The sequence below is a fragment of the Coenobita brevimanus genome, chromosome 24, assembly GCF_032717465.1.
Source record: "Coenobita brevimanus isolate Jiangsu-jjx chromosome 24, ASM3271746v2, whole genome shotgun sequence".
NCBI lineage: Eukaryota > Metazoa > Arthropoda > Malacostraca > Decapoda > Coenobitidae > Coenobita > Coenobita brevimanus.
Window position 1 is genome coordinate 57,887,967 of NC_136977.1, and position 25,602 is coordinate 57,913,568.

At 43.0% G+C, this 25,602-nt stretch overlaps 1 protein-coding gene across 2 annotated transcripts in view; it reads right to left on the bottom strand.

Moving 5' to 3' along the window:
* brp (ELKS/RAB6-interacting/CAST family member bruchpilot) overlaps nt 1-25,602 on the bottom strand; it is a 515,057-nt gene that overhangs the window by 149,434 nt on the left and 340,021 nt on the right. For both annotated transcript variants that reach the window (XM_080267644.1, XM_080267645.1), the window contains exons 3-5: nt 20,632-20,728; nt 18,875-18,930; nt 12,800-12,967 (exon numbers count right to left, since the gene is read on the bottom strand). In XM_080267644.1, the coding sequence (XP_080123770.1) occupies nt 12,800-12,967; nt 18,875-18,930; nt 20,632-20,728 (321 nt within the window). The remainder of the gene's footprint in view (nt 1-12,799; nt 12,968-18,874; nt 18,931-20,631; nt 20,729-25,602) is intronic.

Sequence of the window (25,602 nt, forward strand, 5' to 3'; positions counted from 1 at the left end):
GCCATTCTCCAGCCACTTATACTCGCATTACTTCCATCCTCTATGTTCAACAATTCCTTAAAGTGTTCTCTCCATCTGTTCACTTTTTCTCCCTTCTCCACTAGTAATCTACCATTTTTATCTTTCACTCCCCTGCTAACTTCACTTCCACCCTGTCTTACTCTTTTCACTTCTTTCCAGAACATTTTCTTACAGACCCTCCACTTTACACTCAAATTCCTTCCAAATTCCTCATCCACTCTCTTCTTACTCTCTCTTACTAATCTTTTCACCTCTCTCTTTCTTTCTACATATAACTCTCTCTTCCGCCTCTCAACTTTTTCCACGCCCTTATTTCTCATCCATTCATTGTATGCTTTCTTCTTTTGTATCACAGCCTGTCTCATCTCTTCAGTCCACCACGCTGTTCCTTGCACCCCCCTCCGTCTTCTCTTCCTTCCACACACCACATCACATGCTGCAAAAATTTCTTCTGTAAATATCCTACACACACCTTCCACGTTTCCCATCTGCTCCAATTCATATTTGCCCAATCGTTCCTCCACTTCTCTCTCATACTCTGCCTTTTTCTCATCCTCTTGTAACCTTTCCACTCTCCTTGCAACTACTCCTTCCTCTTGTCTTTCCCTTCTTCTATTCCTCCATCTTACTTGAATCCTAATTCTGGCCACCACGAAGTAGTGGTCAGAAAGTCCACTCCCCCAACCTCTATAAGCTCTTGCATCCATTACACATCTTCGCATCCTTTCATCCACACACACATAATCAATCATTGCCTTCCTTTCATTCAGTTCACAACCCACCCTTCTCATCACTCGCCATGTATACCTGTGGATCATTTTATGCCTGAAGAGGGTATTTATATATATATATATATATATATATATATATACACACAGGTATACCCTGGATTGAATGATATATATGCATCCATTAAAATATATATATATATATATATATATATATATATATACAGGTATACCCTGGATTGAATGATATATATGCATCCATTAAAATATATATATATATATATATATATATATATATATATATATATATAGTATATGCATCCATTAAAAATATATATATATATATATATATATATATATATATATATATATATATATATACACAGGTATACCCTGGATTGGATTATATACATGCATCCATTAAATATATATTTATATATAAATATAAGTAAATAAATATATACATATATATATATATATATATATATATATATATATATATATATATATATATATATATATATATATTAGGAAAAGAGAGAGTAGGTTAATTATGTATGAGTCTGAGGGAAGTAGCAGTCAGATAGATTATTTTCTGGCTAAGAGGGCTGATACGAGGTTAGGGAGGGATGTTAAAGTTATAGGAAGTGAGGAGTGTGTGCAGCAGCACAAACTACTGATTTGTGATATCGTGCTTAAAGAACGAGTGATGAAAAAAATGACATGTACCTGGGAGGAAAATACTGAAGCTGAAAAACCAAGTAGTAAGGGATGCCTTCTATCGCGAGATGAAGAGGGTAGTGGCAGTATAGGGAGCTGTAGACAGAGGCATTAATGAACAGTACAGAGCCCTCAAGAACAATCTCTTGAGAGTTACTGATGTAACATGCGGTTGGACAAGAGGACCATCAAGACATAAAGTAACTTGGTGGTGGGATGAGGGTGTAGAAGCTGCAGTTAAGGAGAAAAGAAGGCTTTTCCAGGAATGGAAGAAGGGTGGTAGTGAGGAGGAATACTCGGCTGCCAAGCATAGGGCTAGAAGAGAGGTATACAGGGCGAGGTCTGAGTCACAAAGACTTTTACTTGATAACCTAAATCATGGGGATTGGAAAAATATGATATTCAAGATGCCAAATCAAATGAAGAGGGATAATCGGGAGATTATAGGTGAGCAGTGTGTGAAGAATGATGAAGGGAGAGTAGTGGTGAACAGTGAGGATATTAAAGATGCATGGAGAGAGCATTATAGCCGGTTGTTGAATGAGGAGTTTGACTGGGACAGGGAAGGTTTGGAGCCAGTAGATCCAGTGTTTGGCCCTTGGCCTTTGAGTGCTGCTGCTACTGAGAGCGAGGCAATAAGCAGGATGAAGGTGGGGAAGGCAGCAGGTGTGTCTGGGTTGACTGCTGAAATGTTGAAGGCCTCAGGAGATATAGGGATGAGGTTAGTCTCTGACCTGATAAATATGATTATTTATGAGTGTGTTGTCCCAGATGAATGGCTGAAGAGTGTAATTGTAAATGTGTATAAAGGGAAGGGTGATGCCCTGAAATGAGGAAATTACAGAGGTATAAAGCTTTTAGATCAGATAATGAGGGTAATGGAGAGAGTTTTAGAAGGTATGATTAGAGAAAGAGTGAATATTGATGAGATGCAGTTTGGGTTTATGTCAGGTAGGGGGACCATTGATGCCAAATTCATTGTTCAACAGCTTCAGGAAAAATATACTGGTAGGAGAAGGGATCTGTATTTTGTTTTTGTTGATTTGGAAAAGGCCTTTGACAGAGTCCCTAGAGAGGTGGTGAAGTGGGCAAGGAGAAAGCTTGGCTTGGAGGTGTGGCTGGTTAGGGTGGTTATGGCTATGTATGTGGGTGCTTGCACCCAGGTAAGAGTGAATGGAGAATTGAAAGATGAGTTTTCTGTGACTGTTGATGTGCATCTGGGGTCAGTTTTGAGTCCCATGTTGTTTATCATGGTACCTGAAGCCCTCTCACGTGACTTTAGAAACGGACTCCCGTGGGAGATGTTGTATGCTGATGATTTGGTGTTGATTGCAGAGAATGAGATGGATACAGAGGAAAGGTTTAGGAAGTGGATAGATGGTATGGGGCACAAGGGCTTAAGGGTAAATGCAGATAAAACAAAAGTGATGATATCTAGGATTGGTGGCGGTACTGTCAAAGACAAGGGAGAGTGGCCATGTGCAGTTTGCCACAAGGGTGTGGGACGTAATTCTATCTTGTGCGGTGTTTGTGACAAATGGGTGCACAAGAGATGTAGTGGTATCAGAGGTAGACTGCGAGATAATGCTGATTTTATGTGTATGGCGTGTCGAGGAGAGCAGGTGGAGATTGTACGGCGTGAAAGGATTGAACTTGCTGGTGAATCTCTTGAGTGTGTGGAAGAGTTTTGTTATTTGGGAGACATGTTGTATATTGGAGGTGGGGTTGGAGCCAGCTCTATGGCTAGGGTGAGAAGTGGTTGAAGGAAGTTCAGGGAGCTCTTGCCTCTTCTGACATTGAGAGGGCTCTCCCTACATGCTAAGGGGTCTTTGTATGCAGCATGTGCTAGGAGTGTAATGCTGTATGGTAGTGAGACCTGGGCAGTATAGGAGGAGGATATTCGCCAGCTCAGACGTACAGAAATGACAATGATTAGGTGGATGTGTAGTGCATCCCTATGTGCAAGGTCCGGGGGGACTGGGTTTACGATGGAAGAGTTAAGAGGTAGAATGGGACTGGAGTGTATTGGTGTTGTGATGAGGAGAGGTAGATTGAGATGGTTTGGACATGTGGAGAGGATAAGGGATGATAACTGGGTGAGAAAGGTGAGAAGCGTTAATACTGGGGGTGCGGTCATGAGGGGTAGACCGAGAAAGACATGGGACGAGGTCATTAAATGTAACCTCAGGGTTATGGGACTGAACAGGGAGGCTGCAATGGATCGTGCAGCATGGAAAGCCGCCATTAGGTGACCAAGGCCGATGCTTGCAAGCATGCTGGAGCCTTTAAAAATGTAAACGAAATATATATATATATACAGGCATACCCCAAATTGGATGATATATATTCATCCATCCACCCATCACCTCAATCCTATGTTGCCCCATGAGGAGCGTAGGAGCTCAGGGCTATGCAAGTTGATCCTGATATTTAAGGTGAGAGTGACCAATGATTTGGTTATGAGGTTACCACCCACCATAGTAAATGGTTTCCTGGTGTACTGGAAACTTTATTACATATATATATATATATATATATATATATATATATATATATATATATATATATATATATATATATCTGGAGCCTCTGTGGTACAGTGGTAGAGTGCGCGTTTCGTACACTGGTGAACCAGGGTTCGTGCCCCGCCAGGGTAATAAACTTTGGGAGTGTTCACCCGGCCACATACTGCATTGGCGAACACAAGGGGTGCTGTGGTTGAACCAGTGTCGCTTACTATAAAGTATGCTTGCACCCAGTCGGCTTGTGCGGGCCGATTACACTTGGTTCACAGACTACACACACATCCAAAGCCACTCCAACACTACAATTACATGTACAAGCACTTCTCACCCTACATACAATCTCTACCAGACAGCCTAAGCCACTTGGTAGAGATACATTGGCTGTATCAACCCGACTTCAGTCAGGATAGGCGGGTCCTGGAGTGGATACTCAAACAGCTGATGATGATGATGATGATGATGATATCTATCTATCAATCTAACTATCTATATATATATACACATTAGTTTCTATACTTTCTGTATCTTTCTATCTACAGCCAGATGCTTTATCCCGAAAGGGGTGGTTGTTTGACTCCATTGGTTGTTTTACGGGGAGGGACATTAACCATTAGCCAACCCATTTGTTGACACATAGTGAACATGTATGGGTTGACTACTGTATATGATCATCACCCAGCACTGTATATGGTTTCCTGGTTTACAGGAAACTAATAGGCTTGTCATTTAATGCAAAACCACCTGAAGAGGAAAGAAGAGTAATAATAAGTGACAGGAAAAATGGGAGAAATAGGATGAAAGGATGGCAGACACAGAAAAAGAATGATAAAGGTGAGGGAAGAAGTAGGTTGCACTATATACAGTACTGTATATATATACTGGAGAGAGAGAGAGAGAGAGAGAGAGAGAGAGAGAGAGAGAGAGACTGACTGACAAATGATGATGTGAAGATGCATTGTGGTGTGAATGTGGATGTGATAGGAAGCATTAGAAGAAACACACTGAGGTGGTTTGGTCATGTGGAGAGGATGAAGAGTGAGAGACTGATGAGGAGAGTGTAGGTGAGAGAGGTGGAGGGGGGAGATGGAGGGGGAGGCCAAGGATGAGATGGAGGGATGGAGTGGAGAGGTATATGAGAGAGGGGGGTACGAGCTGGGAGCAGGGCAGTGAAATGGCAGGGGACAGGGCGACATGGAGGCGATTTGTTTGTGGCCACCCCTTACAGGATTAAGGCGTCTGGAAATATATATATATATATATGAATATTATTGTCGGTGAGGACGTCTACCATCTATTTACTTGATGTGGTGCTAACTACGGGTAACTTTAACTTGACTGACAAGCCAAACCCTTTACACTGTAGGATGACCAAATGGATGCCTGATGATCTAGTGGTTTGAGGTACTATTACCTAATGTGATCCATAAACATTAACATCCGACAAAAGGTTGGGATTTATTGTTCACATAATGCCCTCGGAGCAAAGTGATTGGTCATTCACTTTAAATGGCTGGACCAAACAGTACGGTCCTATGCCCTTATGCTTGACATGGGACACTTTAAAGGTGAGACAGACAGATATAGATAGATAAACAGCTGAGGGTGAAAATAGGTCTAGTATTGTGGTGTTGCTGGAAGTGGATATCTCGTGGTAGGAAGGTGGTACAGGCACTAAAAGCTGAGACAGACAGATAAACAGCTGAGGGTGAAAATAAGAGTACTGTAGTACTGTGGTGTTGCCAGAGGTGGATTTACCATGGTGGGAAGATGGTACTTATGATGGTAAGAAAAATTATGGTGGTGGTATGCTGGGCAGGAGAGGTAGTTGATGATGGTGCTGATGGCAGTGGTGCAGTAAGACCTGTGATGGAGTGGCTTAGGCAGGTGTAGAATGAGGCAGGTGCTTGTGTGGGTGAGGCAGGTGTAGACAGAGGCAGGTGGTGGTGTGGCTGAGGTAGGTACTGAGGCAAGTGATGGTATGGTGAGGCAGGTATAGAATGAGGCTGGCAGTGGTAATGCAGGTGAGGTAGGTGTAGTGTGAGATAGGGTGCAACTGTGTGGGTGAAGAAGGTGTAAATAATGTGGGTGAGGCAGGTGGTACAGTAGTGATGGTGTGGTGAGGCAGGTGTAGGGTTAGGCAGAAAATATTGTGGGTGAGGCTGGTGTGTAATGAGGCAGGTGGTAATGATAAAGTGGGTGAGGCAGGTGGTAGTGGGTAAGACAGGTGCAGAGTGTGAAAGGTGGTAGTGGTAATGTGGGTAAGGCAGATGTGTAGTAAGGTAGGTAGTGGTAATGTGGGTAATGCAGGTGTAGGGTGGCAGGTAGTGGTAGTGAGGGTGAGGCAGGTGGTAGTGGCTGTGTGGGTAAGGAAGGTGGTAGTGGCAGTGTCGGTGAGGCAAGTCGTAATGAAGGTGTGGGTGAGGAAGGTGGTAGTGGCAGTGTGTGTGAGGCAAGTGGTTGTGGCAGTGTGTGTGAGGCAGGTGGTAGTGGTAGTGTGTGTGAGGCAGGTGGTAGTGGTAGTGTGTGTGAGGCAGGTGGTAGTGGTAGTGTGTGTGAGGCAGGTGGTAGTGGTAGTGTGTGTGAGGCAGGTGGTTGTGGCAGTGTGTGTGAGGCAGGTGGTAGTGGTAGTGTGTGTGAGGCAGGTGGTAGTGGTAGTGTGTGTGAGGCAGGTGGTAGTAGTGGTAGTGTGGGTGGAAGGTGTACAGTGAGGCAGGTACAGGCAATATAGGTATGGCAGGTGCAGTGAGGCAGGTGGTAGTGGTAGTGTGGGTGAGGAAGGTGTAGAAAGAGAGAGACAGCGTGAGTGTGGTGCGCGCCCGTGTGGTGAAACTCAGCTTTAATTGGACGGGAGCAGGGAGAAGACGTGGGCGGGTGGCTCTCTCTCTCTCCCCCTTACCCGTTTGTGTGTGTGTGTGTGTGTGTGTGTGTGTGTGTGTGTGTGTGTGTGTGTGTGTGTGTGTGTGTGTGTGTGTGTGTGTGTGTGTGTGTGTGTGTGTGTGTGTGTTCTTACCTAATCGTATCTTAACCGGAATGAGTCAAGCTCGTACTGTCCCGTGTATTAAATCACTTTTATCATACATATCCTTAAATTCATGAATTGTTTTGGCACACACTATTTTATTCGACAGTGCCTTCCAAAGATCAACTGCCCTATTTGTGTGTGTGTGTGTGTGTGTGTGTGTGTGTGTGTGTGTGTGTGAGAGAGAGAGAGAGAGAGAGAGAGAGAGAGAGAGAGAGAGAGAGAGAGAGAGAGAGAGAGAGAGGCGGGTAAAAGTGCAAAATAAGTAATTAATAAAATGAAAATAAATCATGGGAATGAGAAGGCAAGCATGAAGACTAAAGAGTAGAGTATGATGAGACGGGGTGTGGGAATGTAGGACAAGTGAGGAAAGAGGGAAAGCGAACAGTGGGCAGCGACGTAAGGAAATATGTGCACAAGAAGTTCAGGTAGAGAGGGAGAGTAAGAAGGTCCAGGGGAAGAGAACACTAACAGAAGGGGAGGAAGCAGGGAAATACAGAACAAGGTGAGGAGTCGAGAGAGTTTTTAGGCCGGAAAGCGAGGTGCGTGGAGGACAGGGGAGAAATGCCGTAGGGAAGAGGGACGTAAGTAGAACTGTGTCATCTTGAACACCCTTTTTTTTTCTTTTCAGTGAAGAAAGGACAGAACAAATGAACCTGAAAGACTGTCTTCCTCTCACAGAGGACAAAGCAAGTTTTATTCAGTTAACTAAAACAAGCTTTATACAATTTAATATTTTACAACGCAATTTAAACTACTTGTAAGAGAGAGGCATGGCCTGTGAAAGATTAAAATGGATAGGTTGATGTTAAAGATAACTGACAATATTTATGAACTCTTGTACTAAAGAGACGAAAAAAATTCGCATGGCAATTTTTACTCAATGATTGTATGACTTCTTTAAAACAGCCAGGTGGAGTTTAAACGAGAGCGCCAGGTGAATTTTAAATGAGAGCGATTCGTACTATGAGTAAACATAAAAAAAGAAGGTAGTCATTTAATGGAGCAGACTGAGTGAAGAGGGGCATTGTAAAGGTAGTAATGATGAAAAGTTTTCATTCTCTGAGTCTTATGTGTAGAAGTTTACTTAGATCATCTCAGCGACAGCTATATCCCACAACATGTATAGTAATAGTAATGATCAACCGGACCTTATTTTTTTTTTTCTTTGTCACATGGGATGGGGATTGGAGATGCTTTGTAGGATTCTTCCATCATTTTCGGGCCAATATCAAAGGATATGGAAATCTCAGTTCCATCTCCCTCCTCCTTATCCCTCTCTTTGTCGTACGAGATATAAGACATTTTGCACCAAAAGTAATGGGCGCTGGGGTCACCACATCTCTACACTGATACTTGGAAAGAGAGGGAGTCGATTCAGACCCCAGCCCCGCTACATTTCATCGCCTTTTTACGTATTTCAAGCAGGAAATACATGTGTAGTATTCCTTCTCCTGCACCTCCAAAATAATCTGTATAGGTAGGAAACAGGTTCTTCATCAAAGCTGATAACAGTACCCTTAAAAGAGGCCAAAAGAGGTGGGAAATCCAAATTTTAACGATAAGAGGAAAAGTAAACAACGGGACCTTTCCATCCGTGCGTCTGTCTTGTTCAGTGTGTAAAGGGATCAATCTTGTCCCTTATGAAAACAATAAGCGCACAGATCATCCCACTATAAACAGAAAGTCGACAGAAAAAGTGGGAGGCGAAGGTCTGTGACTCAAGAAGGTGGGTCAAGAGTCTGTGCCTTCTCTAATTATTGACAGAAATGGGTAAAAGTACCAAGAGACCATCACTTAATTATCTGATGGGTAATGAACCAATCACAAAAGCGAGACTGGTTCAGGATAAAAACGCATTAACTAGATACAGAGACGTATAATCTATTGACCAGCATAAGAGCAACATTTCATTACATGGATGCGGAGATGAAAAAATTGATAGTGGCCATGATCCGCCCCAGGATGGTATATGCGGCAGTAGTGTGGTCCCCACATAAAAAGAAAGATATAAACAAGATCGAGAGAGTAACAAAGAACAGCAACCACGATGGTCCCTAGCCTGGCAGATCTGTCGTAAAGGGAAAGGCTGGAAAAACTAGGCCTGCCTTCCTTGGAAGAAAGGAGAGACAGGCGGCGACATGACTGTGGTGTTCAGGGCCAGGACTGGAGTAGAAAAAATTGACAGAAGATCGGTTTGAATGGGATGGGAGAGTAACAGGTGGCCAAAGGAGTGAAACTGAAAAAGCCAAGTTGTATGAAGTATCTCAACAAATATGGTTTTCCATATTGATGCGTAGACCTGTGGAACTGCCAGGTCACTGAGATCGTCCAGTCTAAAACTTAAACGAGTTCAAAGCAAAGTTTGACTTATCGAGAAACAGAGACGGGACCCCACAAGCATAGCTCATTTCCTGTATATCACAACTAGGTAAATACAACTACGTAAATACACACATGACCACACACTCAAACCTCGTCACTGGCTAAGCTTTCTTCGTTTTTTTTTCTTCTTTCTCTTCTTACTTTTCTCTCACTCTACTCATCTCACGCTCTTACTTCTTCCTCCACAACTCTCTCTCTCTCTCGCCAAACTTACAGCGTCTCCCCACCGCACAATGAGCCACAATAAGAATGGCACGCCAGTCGTCCTGTCCACTTCGGCGTTATGTTATTGTATTTACGTCCCGCCACTGTCTCTTCACGCCCCTCTTCTGCTTCTCTTCTTACATCTCTTCTCTTCTCTTTCTTGCTGTTCTTTTGCTCCTCCTCTTCATTCTTTTCCTTTGTCATCGTCTCCGTCTATGCCTTCATCTTTGTCGTTATCGTCCTTGCTTTCTTCTTCCTGTTCTTCTGTCTCATTCCATCTTTAAATTTCTCTCCAGTTTCATTTTTCGTCTCTCTCTCTCTCTCTCTCTCTCCCCTTTCGTCTCTCCCATTTTCTCCTTCCATTTCTCTCCTCTTATCTCTCTCTCTCTCTCTTTCCCTTCTTTTTCCATTTTCATTTCCTTCTTTAATCTTCCTTCCATCTTGCACTCTCGTCCATTCCCTCTTTTTTCCCCTTCATTCTCTCCCTTCCTTCCACATGTCCTTTTATTTTTCTCTTTCCGGTTGTGTCCACTTCTCCCTCTCTCTCTCTCTCTCTCTCTCTCTCTCTCTCTCTCTTTACTGTGTATGTATGTTTGTGTGTGTGTGTGACACACACACACACACACACACACACATTATATATATATATATATATATATATATATATATATATATATATATATATATATATATATATATATATATATATATATATATTAGATAGATAGATAGATACATACATACATACACACATAATATATATATATATATATATATATATATATATATATATATATATATATATATATATATAGATGGATAGATAGATAGATAGATAATATATAAACTATATATATATAGACAGATAGATAGATACATAATATATATACTGTATATATCTATCTATCTATCTATCTATCTATCTATCTATCTATATATATATATATATATATATATATATATATATATATATATATATAATGAGAGAGAGAGAGAGAGAGAGAGAGAGAGAGAATTTCTATGTGACTCCACACTGAGTTACAAGCCAAATGTTGCCTGAATCCAGGAAACCATTTACTACCTTGGATGGAAACCATGTTGCTAACTGACGCTTGGTGGTCTAGTGGGTTATGGCCCTCCATCCTGTAAGGGTTTCCATCTGAGGAATGGTTGTATTTAAAGCTAACATAATGCTACTCTGCGACGAGTGAGGCTGGTCACCCTTGCCGTAATGTCGAGACCCTTAATGAGACAACGAGGCTTAAATAACGCAGATGCATTATTCTCTCATTATTTTCGTTCCCTTCTGTCACAACATTCCTATATTCTTTCCCTTCATATTTATCGCAGTTACTTTTCTTATACTTTCCAATTTCTTTTTCATTTCACTTCCCATGATCCTATTATCTATTTTCCAGTCCAGTTTCGCTCAATATTTTTGCCCCTTTCTATCGCAACATAGTTTTTATTTCCCTCCCCGTTGTTTTAGTGTTACCTCTTCTGTTCTCTTCACATCTTTCTTGCCTACTAACCAATTCACTTTCCTTTCATTAACTTCATCTTTCTCATAATACCTGCGTCCTTTTGTTTCTGTTCTTCTACGGTCATTCATTTTTAACCATACGGAATTTTCTTATGCCTTGCCCCTTGTCTTCCCTATTTTAATTTCCCTTGGTTTAATATTCTTGCCTTCCATTCACCCCATTCCTCTTTTCGATTCCCGCGGTCTTTACCCCTCACACATATTACCCTTCTTTCTCCTCCGGCAATCAGTATTTCTTGCTTCTTCGTTTCCTTTTTACTTCCGTCTGACCCCCTCCCTAGGCTTATTTCTCCCCTTTACAGCTCTTCCCTCCCTTACCTTGCTTCTCATTCTTCCCTCTGTGTTTTACCCAATCTTAATTCTTCCTTAATCTTTGTCTTCTGATTCCTCTCTCCCTCTTTTCCTCTATCGCTCATTCCTTGCCATTTTCTCATTCTCCTCATTCGTCCTTCATTCCTTCTCCCCTGTTCCTTTCCTACCCATCCTCCCCTCACTTTCCTTCACTGTCCCCCCCTCCCTCCTCATCCTACCTTCTACTACCCTTTTCATCTCTTACTCAACCTCTCTGCGTTTTGCCTCATTCTCCCCTCCGTCATCTTCATCTTTTTCCACCAGTTCCTTCTCTATTGGCACTCATTTCGTTTTACTCCATCCTTCTCCTTTAGTTTTCCTGCACTTTCCTTTCTTTTACCTACACCTTCCATTCGTTCCACTCCTACTTATCCTCGCTACTCCTTCCACCTCTCCTCTCTCTATCTCCCACCTTCTATTTCTTCTGTAATTTTTTTCTTCCCTCTTCCACAACTCACAACAATGTAACAAATTAAGGCTGATCCAGGACAACTCTTTAACCTGTTCTTGACACCATGCTAGATCAAAATATTGCTACTAAAAGGAACCACAGTCTAAAATGAATGCAGAGGCTTCATCATGTTCATACCTTCTAAAAACTTATCATGACAATCAAGGACATAAAAAAGTATATGCATACTTTTCAACAGGCTTGAGGTACACCATGCCCATTCAAAACAGCATGCTTCTCTTTTCAAAATAAAAGAAGAAAAACAAATGTGGGTGGAGGCCGGGAAGCGTCCTGGAGCAGCCGGGTATACAAGGGGGTAAACTTTACGAACACACGATCAATTCCCCGTCGTAACTGTGATTTGTTTTTGCAAAATGGACAAAGAGAAGAGAGCACGGTGTCTTCTCAAGTCTTACATTCCTCCTCCAAAAGGATATCTTAGTTACGAGAGGCTGTTTTTGGAAGAAGGACATGGAGAGGAGGATGCATAGTCCTCCCGTGTCCCATCTTCCTCCGATAAAAAGAATCTTGGCTATGAGAGGAAAATTATCGTAGATTATATATGTTTTCTGCAGGAACGGCAAGGGAAAAAGACTGCAGCACCTATCCATGTCTCTTGTCCTTAAAGCAAAACAAAACCGGGTCACGACACGGAACTGATCATAAGTCTGTGGATCTCAACCTCTGGATTGTTTCCGTCCGCTCACGTCTGCCTGAGAGGAAAATTATCACAGGTCACATCTGTTTTCTCCATGGAGGACAAGAAAAAAGGAGAGTGTGGTATCCACCTATGTCTCTCGTTCTTTCTGCAAAAAACTAATCTCAGTCCTAAGATAGTTTGTGTCCACTCACGTCTGCCTGGAGCATGTTGTAGTGTTCCTCCTTGGCGCAGAGGGACTCCTTCAGCACAGTGATGTGGCGCTGGTAGTCTGAGTGCTGCTCCTCCAGGGTCTTCATCTTGGCCGACAATGCTAGGATCTCCTGGTCGCGCTTCTGAATCTCCAGACGCGACTCCTCCAGCTACAAGGTTGGGGGTGAGAGATTAGTTAGTGGTCGGCCATGTTGGTCCACACAAGCTTAAACTCACCAACTACAAGCGTGAAGGAAAGGGACACACAGGTGGCAGGCGATTATACTACAGGTGCTGCAGCTTCTCTCTCTCTCTCTCTCTCTCTTTCTTTTGCTCTCCTTCTCTTTCTTTTGTAAACACAGAGAAGCAAACAGTAACTACTTGAGTCTCAGGAAATACTACCTGAATCTCAAGAAATATTGTAAACAAATATATATGTGGCATGAAGTTAATATTGCGTTTTGAATTATTAAAAATTATTCAAGGTAACCTAATTATCTTGTATATAATTCAAGTAAAAAAAATATATTGATATCTGACCGCAAGCCACTTCTGCACAGTGAGACATCGCTCTGTTAGTAAGTTGCTCCATTATGAACACGTTATAGTCCCAATTTCATGTTATATAATTCACACTTCTTTCAAAGGAAGCTGTCTTACTGAGTATTCATATAATCAAGAACATTCAGTGTGCCTCACTTTTATACAAACAAAATGTACACAGACTTACACAAAAATTACACATTACAAAAATCTGAAGTATGTAAAATGTAAACACAATTACTGTACTATCTAAGCTGCATCATCACAACATCAACATTAAACCAGTTTCTATTCTAGCATAAAAATGCTTTGCTTAGAGCTACCTCAAGGGGCATATAAAAGAGTGTTGGTATTCTGCATGTGATATGCAACCATGAGAAGTGATGTGAGGTGGGCGGGGTGAGGGAGGGAGGAAGGAGGGGCCCGGGTGCCGCCCCTCCCTCCTCCCTGCTCCTGTCCCCCGCCCGGCCCGGCCACATGCCTGCGCCATCGCTGGCCGGGCCAGCCAGGCACCTCAGGCACCCCGCAGCGAACCACATCACCGCAAGAAAAATGAGTATTGGTATAACATGCAGCTTGGGCAAGGAAAGACGGAGATGCCCGTCATCATGTGCCAACTTACCTCGTGAGTATTACTGGTTACCAGATAATGGCTCAAAGGAAAGAACATTTCTACAAGTACTTAAGTTTTCATATAAACAATTACAAGTAAAGAAAAATTATACAAAACTTCCACCATTTACTTAATATATTTTAATCTTTCCTTGTAATTGCACTATTAGGTTTCCCGGTTCAATGGCTGTGGGTACCCATGACGTCACGTGTCAGCATGAGGCCGCCACGCCGCCTCACTACAGCAGCCAACGACCTTTTCTGTAATAAGTGTTATGACCTCGTGATTCACTTGGCTATCGCACGGACACCCCGTGTTATAAAAACCCCGCACTATAGATCAAGGTGGCTGTGCAGCAGCTGGCCTGGCTGCTTCTTGTGACGTCTGCAGGCACCCTAACTTACTTGCGACTTAGCTTTGCGTTCCCGTTCCTGTAGCACCTGGAGGAGGCGAGAGTCGTCAGTGGGGGGCGGAGTGACTAGGGAGGCACGTGATCCCCAGCGGGAGCCGGGCAGAACGCTCCCTAGGCCCGCCCCGCCCGACTCTCTGGCCATGGCCACCTCCCCCTCCAGGAGTGCCACTTCACGCTCCAGCGAAAGGATACGCGCGTCCTTGGTCTCCAGCAGCGCCGTCAGAGTGGCCGAGGTACCGGGGTCGCCACCAGCGGGGCCGTTGAGCCCCCAAGACCCCCCGAAGCTATGGTCGTGCTCGCGCCGCAGCCGCTCCGCCGCTTCCAGAGCCTCCTGCAGCCACACCCACACCCGTCAACCCCAGGCCACACCCGCTCACTCCACCCGCAGGCACCACTACTGCCGCACCTACGCGGCCAGCACACTACCCGCTCACACCCGTACAGCAACCCTGACCGTCACAACGGCACCACCAACAGCGACACCACTACAGCTGGGAAACTTCGGTGCTCCAGCAACAAACACACCCTGACAAACTGCCTAGTCAGCTGTTCTCTGATAACTGCTTTGTAACCCTCTTTACAGTTATGTGTCAACATAAGAATAAAAGCTTAGGAGACTGAGCTTAATATTAAACTAAATATATCATTTGGGACTGCCAGGTGTTGCTGTATGGCTGAGGGAGCGACTCAACACTTGCGCTACAGGGAGAAGGGAGAGGAAGTGCTGGCAGTGCACACCCACACCACATTACTGAGAACCCACTCTTTCATTAACTCAGACATAATTACCACATTCCTACTCAGCTGTGACTCCAGCACAACTTCTTTGATTACTAAAGTCACTAAACAGATTCTCATGATAACTGGGGTCACCACACAGTTTTCTATGTCAACTGGGGTCACCACACAGCTTCCAGGGCAACTGTGATTACCTCACAGCTGTGTACGTTAATTAAAGCCTCTACATAATATCCTGGAAAAGAAGTCACCAAAATTTCCTAGGTGATCAGGTGTCACCACACAACTTGCCCACATTACAACTGGCTGTTCTCTATACCACTGTGAAGTAGGATCAACTCACTTTCCCAGGTAATGAAGGTGACATATTAACGATGGTAACCTCACTGTCAGAATCTTATTAATGGCCTCCCCAGTTAAAAAGAACTAACAACTCCTCATCTCATACACTATTACCAGAGTTTTGTTGAGAGTTCATCACAGCAACCAAAGTCTGGACACAGTACAGCATCTCACATCTGTCCTAGACAGCAGCTGGGAACAATGTTAGCTGTCTACGTCACAGATGATCGTCAGACAGACATACACGCGTACAAACACACACAGACACTAACAACAGCTAAGTATGGCAGACTTCAAGACTGGATGTTGGACAGACGGATCATGCAGGTTGCAAGGCCGACACAGCAAGAAGCGTGAGTCTTCGATTAAACACTGAGCACCATAACCGGGACAAGGGTAAGTCCTGAGCGAAGACCAGTCTCTCTTTCTCTCTCCCTCTCATTATCTCTCACTCTCCATCTTTTGCTCAAGTCAGAACGATACAGTTACTGGCGATGGTAGTGCAGTGCAGTTGAGGATCAGGGTGGACTACAGCTCAAGCCGCTACAGTGACAGAAGATGAGTGATGGGACGCACAGGTCTAGTACCACGTCTTGATCAAGGTTTACATCTAGGCTAGTTTATTCAGTGGTGATAAAAAGGGATTCCTATCTTAAAGCGTTTAAAGTAACGTTGAGGCACAATTCATATGCCTGAGCAAGGGTGGATCATGAGAGCAAGGCAGCTTTTCTACATCTGAAAGGCACTGGACAATGAGCAGGCACCTTAATAGAAGAAAGATATAAAGTCTTAAGGAAGAGAATTCTATTAGTTACTGAAATAATATATCATATTAACAAATATGGTAGTTTCGATGACAGCTGTTTGATCATGGGTTTGATTACATAAAGCTGTTTAGCAGAAATATTTAATTGCTTAGATTTATTATTTTTCAAACTGTAAGAAGTTGAGGGAGAGAGTCTACAGATCTATAAGAAAGTATGTCGGAAGACAGTACATGTTAAAGATATTCCTAAGTGAGAGAATGATTGGTAATCTACAGGTAGTACCTTTTGTCTACCTTTAATGAGATTTGACATATCTCAAAATGTTGACCAGAATCCTTCTCTCTAGCAGGTCTAGTGGTGGGTGGGTGTGGCAGCACAAGTCTACGTATACCCGAGTACATAGGACGCTATACTGGGGAGTCTACTGAGCCAGGCCACTGCCACAGACACACTATTATTAACAAATGTACAATTAATATGTGCAGTGCAAGCCAAGGCCGCAGACAACAAGAAGTTGGTGACTGAGGCTGTGGTGTCTGACCCAGAGTCTTCCCAGCTCAACCATTACATCTACTGAGGAAGGTCTTGGCTCTATTCTAACGATGTCTCGAATTTATGGTCCACAAGCACCAAGGTAGGGAAAAGCATCGAAACCTCCCGAAAGGTGCTTGTCAACGCTAGGTAATTACTGTACATGATTTATCAAGCAAGGTAGAGGTATGATACTCGGGTACAGTCTACTTTATCCCGGGCAGGAGTCTACCTATACCCGGGCACTTGGCATCCCTCACCACGGACGCGGTAGCGGAACCTAGTCAGTCTGTCATGCTGGTCTCTGTGACCAAGTCAAGGAAATCATTCCTTAAGAAGAACGCTCACTAACACAGCACTGTGCTTTTAAGGCTGTACAATATGCTGTCTTGAGAATAAATCAGTACTGTACAAATTACTAATCTGAGAAATCAATTTCAGCTTTAACTGATAATTAACATTATGCAAACTAAAAACAGTTATGGTCATATTTTTAGGTCGATTAATCATCATATTCACTGTGCGTAAAATCCCACGACTTCCAGCTAGGGCAAGTCAAGAGGCTAAGAGCTCGGTGTGAGGCGGGTTAAGCCGGGTGAGCTGGGCGTGGGTGGCGGCGCAGGTGGGGGTGACCAGGCTGGCGGGGGCGGACTCGCTGCCCGGGCGGCTGCTGTTGACGGCGGACCACAGGTGCGCGGGTCGGGCTACCCCCCTCCCCCCACACCCTCCCTCCCTCTGGCTCCACCCAGTGACCCACCCTACCACTCCTGCTGACCACGCCCCCTGGCCTGGCTCCCCGGGGGGCGCCAGGCGGGACGGATCACACTGATCCTCAACTCAATGCCTTGAAAGGCTCTACTGACTGAATGGAGGTTGGGGCGGCCCGACCTGCCACCTTAAAAAGGGCAACGATTCGTTACTCACCTGACGGAGCTTCTCACAGTCATCCTCTCGCTGGTTCAGAGTTTCCTTCACACGATCCAGTTCATTCTGGGTCTCCACAAGGCGCGCCCGCGTTTGTTCCAACTCTACTGACCCTTCCTCATCTATATTTTTATCACCTATAACAACATGCAACAGTGCCATCAATCATGTGGCAGAGGCGGGCGCTACAGCCGACACTCAGCACGGCCACACGTTCTCTCTAGCCTACAGCAGGGTGGGGGTAAAGGGGGACGCGGGGCCGGCAAGCCTCACCCTTGGGGACAGAGGAGGATTGGGACAGGTGACATGACAGGTTAGTGGGAACAAGAGGGGGAAATTAAAGGATAGTAAGGGTTTTAAGGAGACTGGATGTATTGACTCAGTTACTGGATTCATACAAACCAGCCTAATATCCCATAAACAAAATAACGTGTTTACATACTGTGAAATACAAGGTGGGTCTGTCTGGGGTGTGTGTTAGTGAACATGGATAAAACATAACACCCTCATAGTCACTTTATGAAGGTGGTTGGGGAGCTTGTCCAGCCCGCTTCCCGTGCCCCTCCCCAGATTCTACACCCTGAGTCCCACAATTCAAGGCCAGTCTACATTGCATTCTAATTACTGCTCAGCAACTTTACATTTTCTTTACACTTCTAAAGAAAAATGTAAAATGCAAAGGAAAGCTTTATTACAGCGCTGACTAAAAATGGATTTCCAGGGCAGGAATACTACGCTGGCAGACAGAGTTGTGGGACGTCAACATACGCAGGCTGATACAGGGACACAGCTGGAACCAGGAGGCGGCCGGGCAGTAGTCGGGGATGTGAGAGTCATTTCAGTAACAACTGTATATCCATAGTATTAAACACTTTCTCAATCGTTCATTAACTCTTGATCCTGTCCGGTTTAAGAAATTACTTTAATGTAAATACTTTAGTGAAAGGGAAAGCGAGCTAGAAACAGACAGTGGAAGAGTCACATCAAGATTGTGAAAGTTGGCAGATGGGGACAAGATCAAGAGCATCCAAGTGTCATCTCAGTTTCACTTTCAAGAACTGGTAATGGTTTTAATCTATCTCGCCACATCCCCGCACTGCAGTGTCGGCTATACTGAATCTGACATATTTATGATGATAATGGCATGATAAATAAGAAACATATAATTGTAATGGTAGTAGCAAATACAAGACCAGGGAAGCTGCACCTGTTTCTGAAATACTGCCTGCATCTGTTGCATCATGGCCCGCTCCTCCTCCTTGCCTGAAACACAGTTGGGATTGGTCACCGGGTCGCAACTCCTGCTGACGTCAGAACTATTGGTCCTAGCAGAAGTCCTACTGACTACTTCGCTACTACTGTCATTAATTATTGCTAGAATCCGTCCGACGTCAGGCAAGGGTGGCTAGCAGACTCCACTGCTGACTCCATGACTACAGGTTGAGAGGGTGGTGGAGGGGAGGGGAGGGGAGGGGAGGGGAGGGAAGTAGATGAAGTGAAAAGACGTGAGACAGAAAACGGGGCACTGGAAGGGGGAATCCCTCGCCGATCTTTCTAAAGAAATGGAAGGTTGGGAGGAAGGGATGCAGGGAGAGAGAAAAGTTATAAGGCTTAAAGCATATTATTATTTCTGAGCTGGAGCAAAAATGACATTTAATCATAAACTCCTCTCCTCTAAACTGACAACTGGGGCAACTTCAGTAATGGGAGGAAGCAGCTGAAAAACACAAAAATCTGATGTACTGAGAAAAGGTGAGGGAGCCTGAACACTGGGCACCGTTGCGGGGAACACCTACCTGTGGGAGTATCTCATGACCTCTACTTGGCTCACCTCTTACACACTCATCGCTTATTATGCTCTTAAAATAAAGCAAAATAAGTAAGCACCTCTTGGTTATTACTCTTCATCACTCTTGTTACGGAGCCAAATGAAAAGCTACTACATTACTCACTAATCTCAACATATTAAAAGAACTTTGCAAATATTAGTTATTAAGCCAGTTAGTGTTATCAATTCTGGAGAAAAAAAATGATATCAAACAGTATGATATATGTAATGACTCCACAGAATCTCTACTTATATAAACAAAAAAATAAATAAGTAAATAAAACATGAAATCTGAGTGGAGGAAGAAATTACACTTTGCTGGTGGCTTTAGCGGCTGTGTGTGTGTGTGTGTGTGTGTGTGTGTGTGTGTGTGTGTGTGTGTGATGGAGATATGCTCTACATGACGTGGTGGCTGAAGTGAACTGTGCAGCATACGAGTATGTGACATAAACAATAAGAAAAGTGTTGTTACAAAATTCAGTGATGCCACAGGAGGCTGAGCGAGGTAGTTGAGGTAGCTGATTTACCCGTGTACTGTATGCTTTTTGTATATATTGGCATTCATCTAGGGTGAAGTGTCATTCTAGTACTTTTTTTTTTTTAAATAACAGAACGGAGGAAGGAAAAACAAATAAAAAAATAAAAATAATCCATACAACAGATTACTGGTGTCCTCTGTTCATAAAATATCTGTAACAGTTAGACTTGAACAGCTGTGGGTTGAAATTTGGAGGGAAACAACTCTGGGGAAGCGAGTTCCAGATAGATGCAGTTCGGGGAATGAAACAAACAAAAAATTAATGTTTCTCAGTTCCCTTCGTACAGAGTTTGCCAGCTGTATACCTACACTATAGTCTCATGGACACAAAAAGGAAGTTTGAAAAGACTGTCTATAATTATGTGATATGAAAAGTGTATTCCTATTACACAACGGTGCTACTAATTATGGTATCTCTGCTTAAAAGTTTAAGACAATTATCAGAGCCACTTCTCAAATTATATACTGTATTTTGTTTCTCATTCAGCAAGAAGGAAGATTCACATAATTAATATCTTGACATCAGCTTGTCTACATTCTGAATGATATACTACATGAGCTAAACAATAAGAACATGGTGAACATGGTTTGAGCCTACCTATTCCCTTCTGCTGCAGCATCTCCAGTAGCTTCTTGATGCTTTCATCCCTCGCCGCCAGCGTCTGCTTCTGCGTCTCTATCCTCAGCTCCAGCTCCTGCAAGTGGCCGCAGGGTTCAGCAAGGGGCGGAGCAATGTGTAGGGTGTGACTAGGCAGGGCAGGGACTGACAGAGGAAGTTTGAAGGGACTGTTTGCTATAGATATGCTACAGAGATTACGAAAGGTTTGGGGGTGTAACAAGAGAGTGAAGATAGAACAGGGGACAGAATACGTAAGAAGAGACGAACTGCTATATATATCAGAGAAAGGCTCGGGCTTGCAGACAGAGAGTGAAGAGGGAAGAGGAAATGTTGACACAGATCTGACAGAAGGGACTGTAGGTGTAAAAGAATTACTCGTATACACATCAGAGGCATTTAATACCACAGATGTGACAGGAAGATATAAAGAAATAAATACAGTAAATGGATAGAGATCAATGAGAAATTTGACAGAAGGGGAGATATGTGTAAATGCAGGGTTTTAAACAGAAGAGATACTGACAGTTTTGACACAAGATTTGCAGAAATAAATAGAATGGTTAATGTCAATGAGGAAGAAAGTAATAAATATATAGATCTGAAAGGACGAGCACAATACAAGAAAGGAACAGAGGTAGTTGACAACAATCGTATTCTGTTAGCAGCAAGACTGATACATGATTCCTACTCAAGCTCTCACCACTACTTATGTAACCAATTAGTTTTGAGTTGGTGGAATATATTGAATTGTGGCCAAACTACAGCTACGCGAATTGTAAAGAGTAAAATATTGTTAGCATTATCTACAGTGCAGGTTATTCACATGTGTACCATCTCAGCATCACTGTACAAGAACTTGACTCATCAAATGTTAGCTACAATTAAACTCAAAACGTAACTATTAATGCTGTTAGAATGCTTCTGGATATATCTAGAGTCCATATACGTCTACGGGATAAGTAATATGCATGAAACATTATATACAGTATGAAATTCACTTTTTTTTTTTTTTTTTTTTTTTTTTTTTTTAAAGGGAGGAGCTGGTTCTTCGGTGAAAATATGGATGCCGCAAGGTTCGACGGACGTGACAATGACAGTGCACAATTAACTGTTTTTCTGTGGCCTCCAGTTCCTCTCGAAATCCCTTTTTTTAAGGCTGACGATGACATTAATTATGGTGGCATCTACAGCGATCTCGTGCAAAGGACGGGTTACTGACAGACAGAGGCAACTGTTTAATCTGAACTGCTTCGTTTTACTTCTTCTTTCAGACATATCAGTTTCCTGTTCTCTTTATGTAATGGAAAATGATCTTCACGAAAATCCTCCGTACAGAAGTCTGCTTTTGATCAATAGTACTTTTATCACAGACACCAGAAGATTCTTTTCGTCTGGATAGTTAGCCAAATGGTTCATGTTTGCTGCATCTTCTGAACATAATTTACAGTTCTGACATTTGCATTTTTTTCTCCATCGGTAATCATCTGCATCGAAACACATTACGCTCTACATACGAGTATATATATATATATATATATATATATATATATATATATATATATATATATATATATATATATATATATATATATATATATATGCATGCTAATTTTATACAAATTTCTTATCCTCAAATATAACAAGTGAAACTACAACATATTTTTTTTTTCCGGAAAATAGTTAAGTAATTTTAAGCAGGTTATATGTGATGAAATACTTAAAATAAAATGAAAACACAGAATTCCATCCAAGATATTAAACATATTCCAGTAATAATACTGTGAGGGAATTATGAAGTCGCTGGAGTAATGAGTTTGGTCGTCAGTTAAAAACAATAAGTTGAACTGAATTTTAAATAATTTTGATTCATGGAATTTTGTCCGCTCCGATCCAGTGCACCCAGGACTGAGAAAGACACAAGTCCGTCCACTCCCCTGCATTATGTAATGGATGGTTCCAACATTAATACCCCCAGGTACTGCTGTCCCTACTCAGTAACAATCCAGTCTCCCACGCCATATCAATCTTATCCAGTACCAACCCTCGCCTAAGTCTACTGTGCTTCTTCCTGTCCAGTCCCTTTCATGCAAACGCACCAGAATATTGCAGTTTCCACGACAAAACCTAGATAAGGACAGTAATAATTAGTGGAATGCTGCAGGAAAGGAGTACCCACCACAGCCACAACCACCACGGGGACAAAAGAACCACCATCAAGACATAACCAGTATTACCAAAACTAAAAAGACGTAACCACGACATAACCACCGCCACCAAGACAATACCATCATCATCGCCATTATTACCATTAGGGTAAAACCTTCAAAACCAACACCAGGATGCAACCTCAACTACCAGGACCACCACCATCACCGCCATGACACCATTATCACAACCACCAATACCATCAGAACACATTCACCACCACCATCACCACCACCACCGGGACACATCCACCATCACCAGGTCACCACCTCCACCACCACCACCCATCGCAGGCCAGGGTTTATTGAAGGGACGGCAGAGTCAGTATCAAATAACTCACTGGACTCCCTCGGTATTCCTTCCTCCAGTCACACACTTGTCATCCACTCCTCTCCGACTCCACCTATCTACCTGTACTCTCCCTAACCTACGTATATATCCAAAAGCTGCATTTACTCTTGATCTCCACTATTTTCATTACATATCTGCTATCTCTGTACATCAGTATCAACTCCTCCGCCTACTCTTTTCTTAGTGTACTACGGTTTCTGATATATCTAACCCTCCCATCCAGTGGCTCTCCCCGAAATTCAGGAAACTGACCTGGCAAGAATAAAAGACGTTTTTGTAAAGGGAATAACTGAATTTCGCCTGATTTTCCTAATCAACTTTCATTCCATCTGTTTTGTACTTCTCTCCACGTCCGTAAAAATATCTCCACTTGTATCCCAGTCTATCCTTATCCAGTACTCTTGAATCCATTCATCCATTCATCCTCCTCCTCCTGCTGTCCCCCCTTCCCAAGCTTTCTCTTATATCTATGCCTATGTTTAAATCAATTCCAATCCCTTTATGGCGTATTTTCGTCTGTCTCCGTTACATGTTTTCGTTACGTTTGCTATTTCTTTTTTTTTTTTCTTTTTTGCTCTTCTATATATACCTCTCTTTTTCTTCCAGCTATATTCAAACACGCCATCCTGTTTCCTGTACTATGCTATCCACTTTAATCCTTTCTACATTCTCTTAATTCATACATGAACTTGGGCCACTCTTCTTCCTCCTGCCTTCTCAATGTGTTCCTTTCTCTGATCTCTCTCCTCTCTCTCTCTCTCCTGCTACTGTTCTTATTTTCACCTACTCTCTCCCTTCCTCTGGGCTTCTCCCTTTAATATTACTCGTACCTTTTCCTACCCTCTTTTTCAATCCTTGCCTTTAAATCCTACCCTTTCTACCTTTTGGACTCATCTTCTACCCTTCCCTATTCATCTCTCTATCCTTCATTCGGGACGTCGACACGGAAAAAATTATGTCCGACATTTATTACAGTGACAGGGGGACTTGTGAGGCTTTCCACTCTTTTCCTCTTTTTTTTACTCTTTCGCCTCTGCTTCTACCTTCTCTAACCCCCAACCCTCTCTCTCATCCGTGACGTCAACATGGGAGAAATTTAAGCCCGAGAAATACTTTATTTCCCCGGCATTTATTACAGCGACATGGGTGACTTCTGAGGCTCAACTTTGCATATGACTTTCTTGAGGTGCGACGGGGCCGTGCCTGGAGCGGGGCAATAACTGAGCCCCCCCTGGCGTCTCAGGGAGGAGGGTTATGAGATTCTTAGAACGGGTGAAAAGGGCCACATTCATTTTTTTTCAAATATTATCGAGAGTAAGCTGGTATTTGTATGCTTCCAACTCCGTACCCCGTTTCCCTGGTCTAGCCGCATACCAAGAGGGCGCATACCACCTTAAATGTCGCCAGCTGGGTATTAACAATTACCATCTCTGCTGTGACATACTAGGGATATTTTTACCTGGGCAGTATAGTAAATGAGAGCGGAACACGCAATACTTACTTAATCCTGTTATTCTTATCGTCGTTTAATTCAAGATCTGTGTAACTGTAGACTTATCGCTAAGGGTGTTATTGTGAGGTGATGTAAGGCGTTACGGAAGAGCAGTGCAAACCGCTTTAACGAAATTCATGTACTAAAACAATTCCTCTGAAGGAGCAGGTATATTAACTAGTGTCTTTAAGAAACGGAGTCCACTGCTGAAAATATTCTTACTGCATACACTTGCAAATACCAGTCACTATATTTTTTGCATGAAGTACAACATCCATTAGCATTTGAAATACATATACTGTGTCATTAAATTCAGTAAGCAACGTGATAGCTACCAAAGTTTATACTTTATAGGTATCCGGCTGTGCTACACGCTGCAAGCCTGCGATCGAACAGATACTCGAACATTTATGCAACACCATAACCCGTACACAGCTGCGAGCTCTGGCAGCAGCTTTGTGGGTGCCAGGGAGCAGCGGTGAGGTGCCTCCCACCCAGGAAAGGAACCTTCACCTTTAGCGGAACCTCGCCGGGCTGGTTGGGCCTCACCTCGCCCTGTCTAGTTGTCCGTTCGCCCTGCCTCCCTGCCAGCTTCAACTGCTCGCTCGTTTCACCCACTGTATAACTCGTTTGTTCATCATTACAATATTTTAATAGACGTGGGTACCTACTCAATGACAGATAGTGTTGTCCTTTCCTTCTTTCATAGCAACAAACCTATATTGAAAATAAATAATACATGTACTCCTACATTATCTATAAGCTACTTAGGTCACAAAATATACAAAGAATAACCTTATAGTCTAGTATTATAATCTAGTACATCGGCATTAATTTTAACACGAAATAAAATTACCCAAATTCTGGTAAGGGTAGGTCACGTGACCAGCTTACCAGCAAGT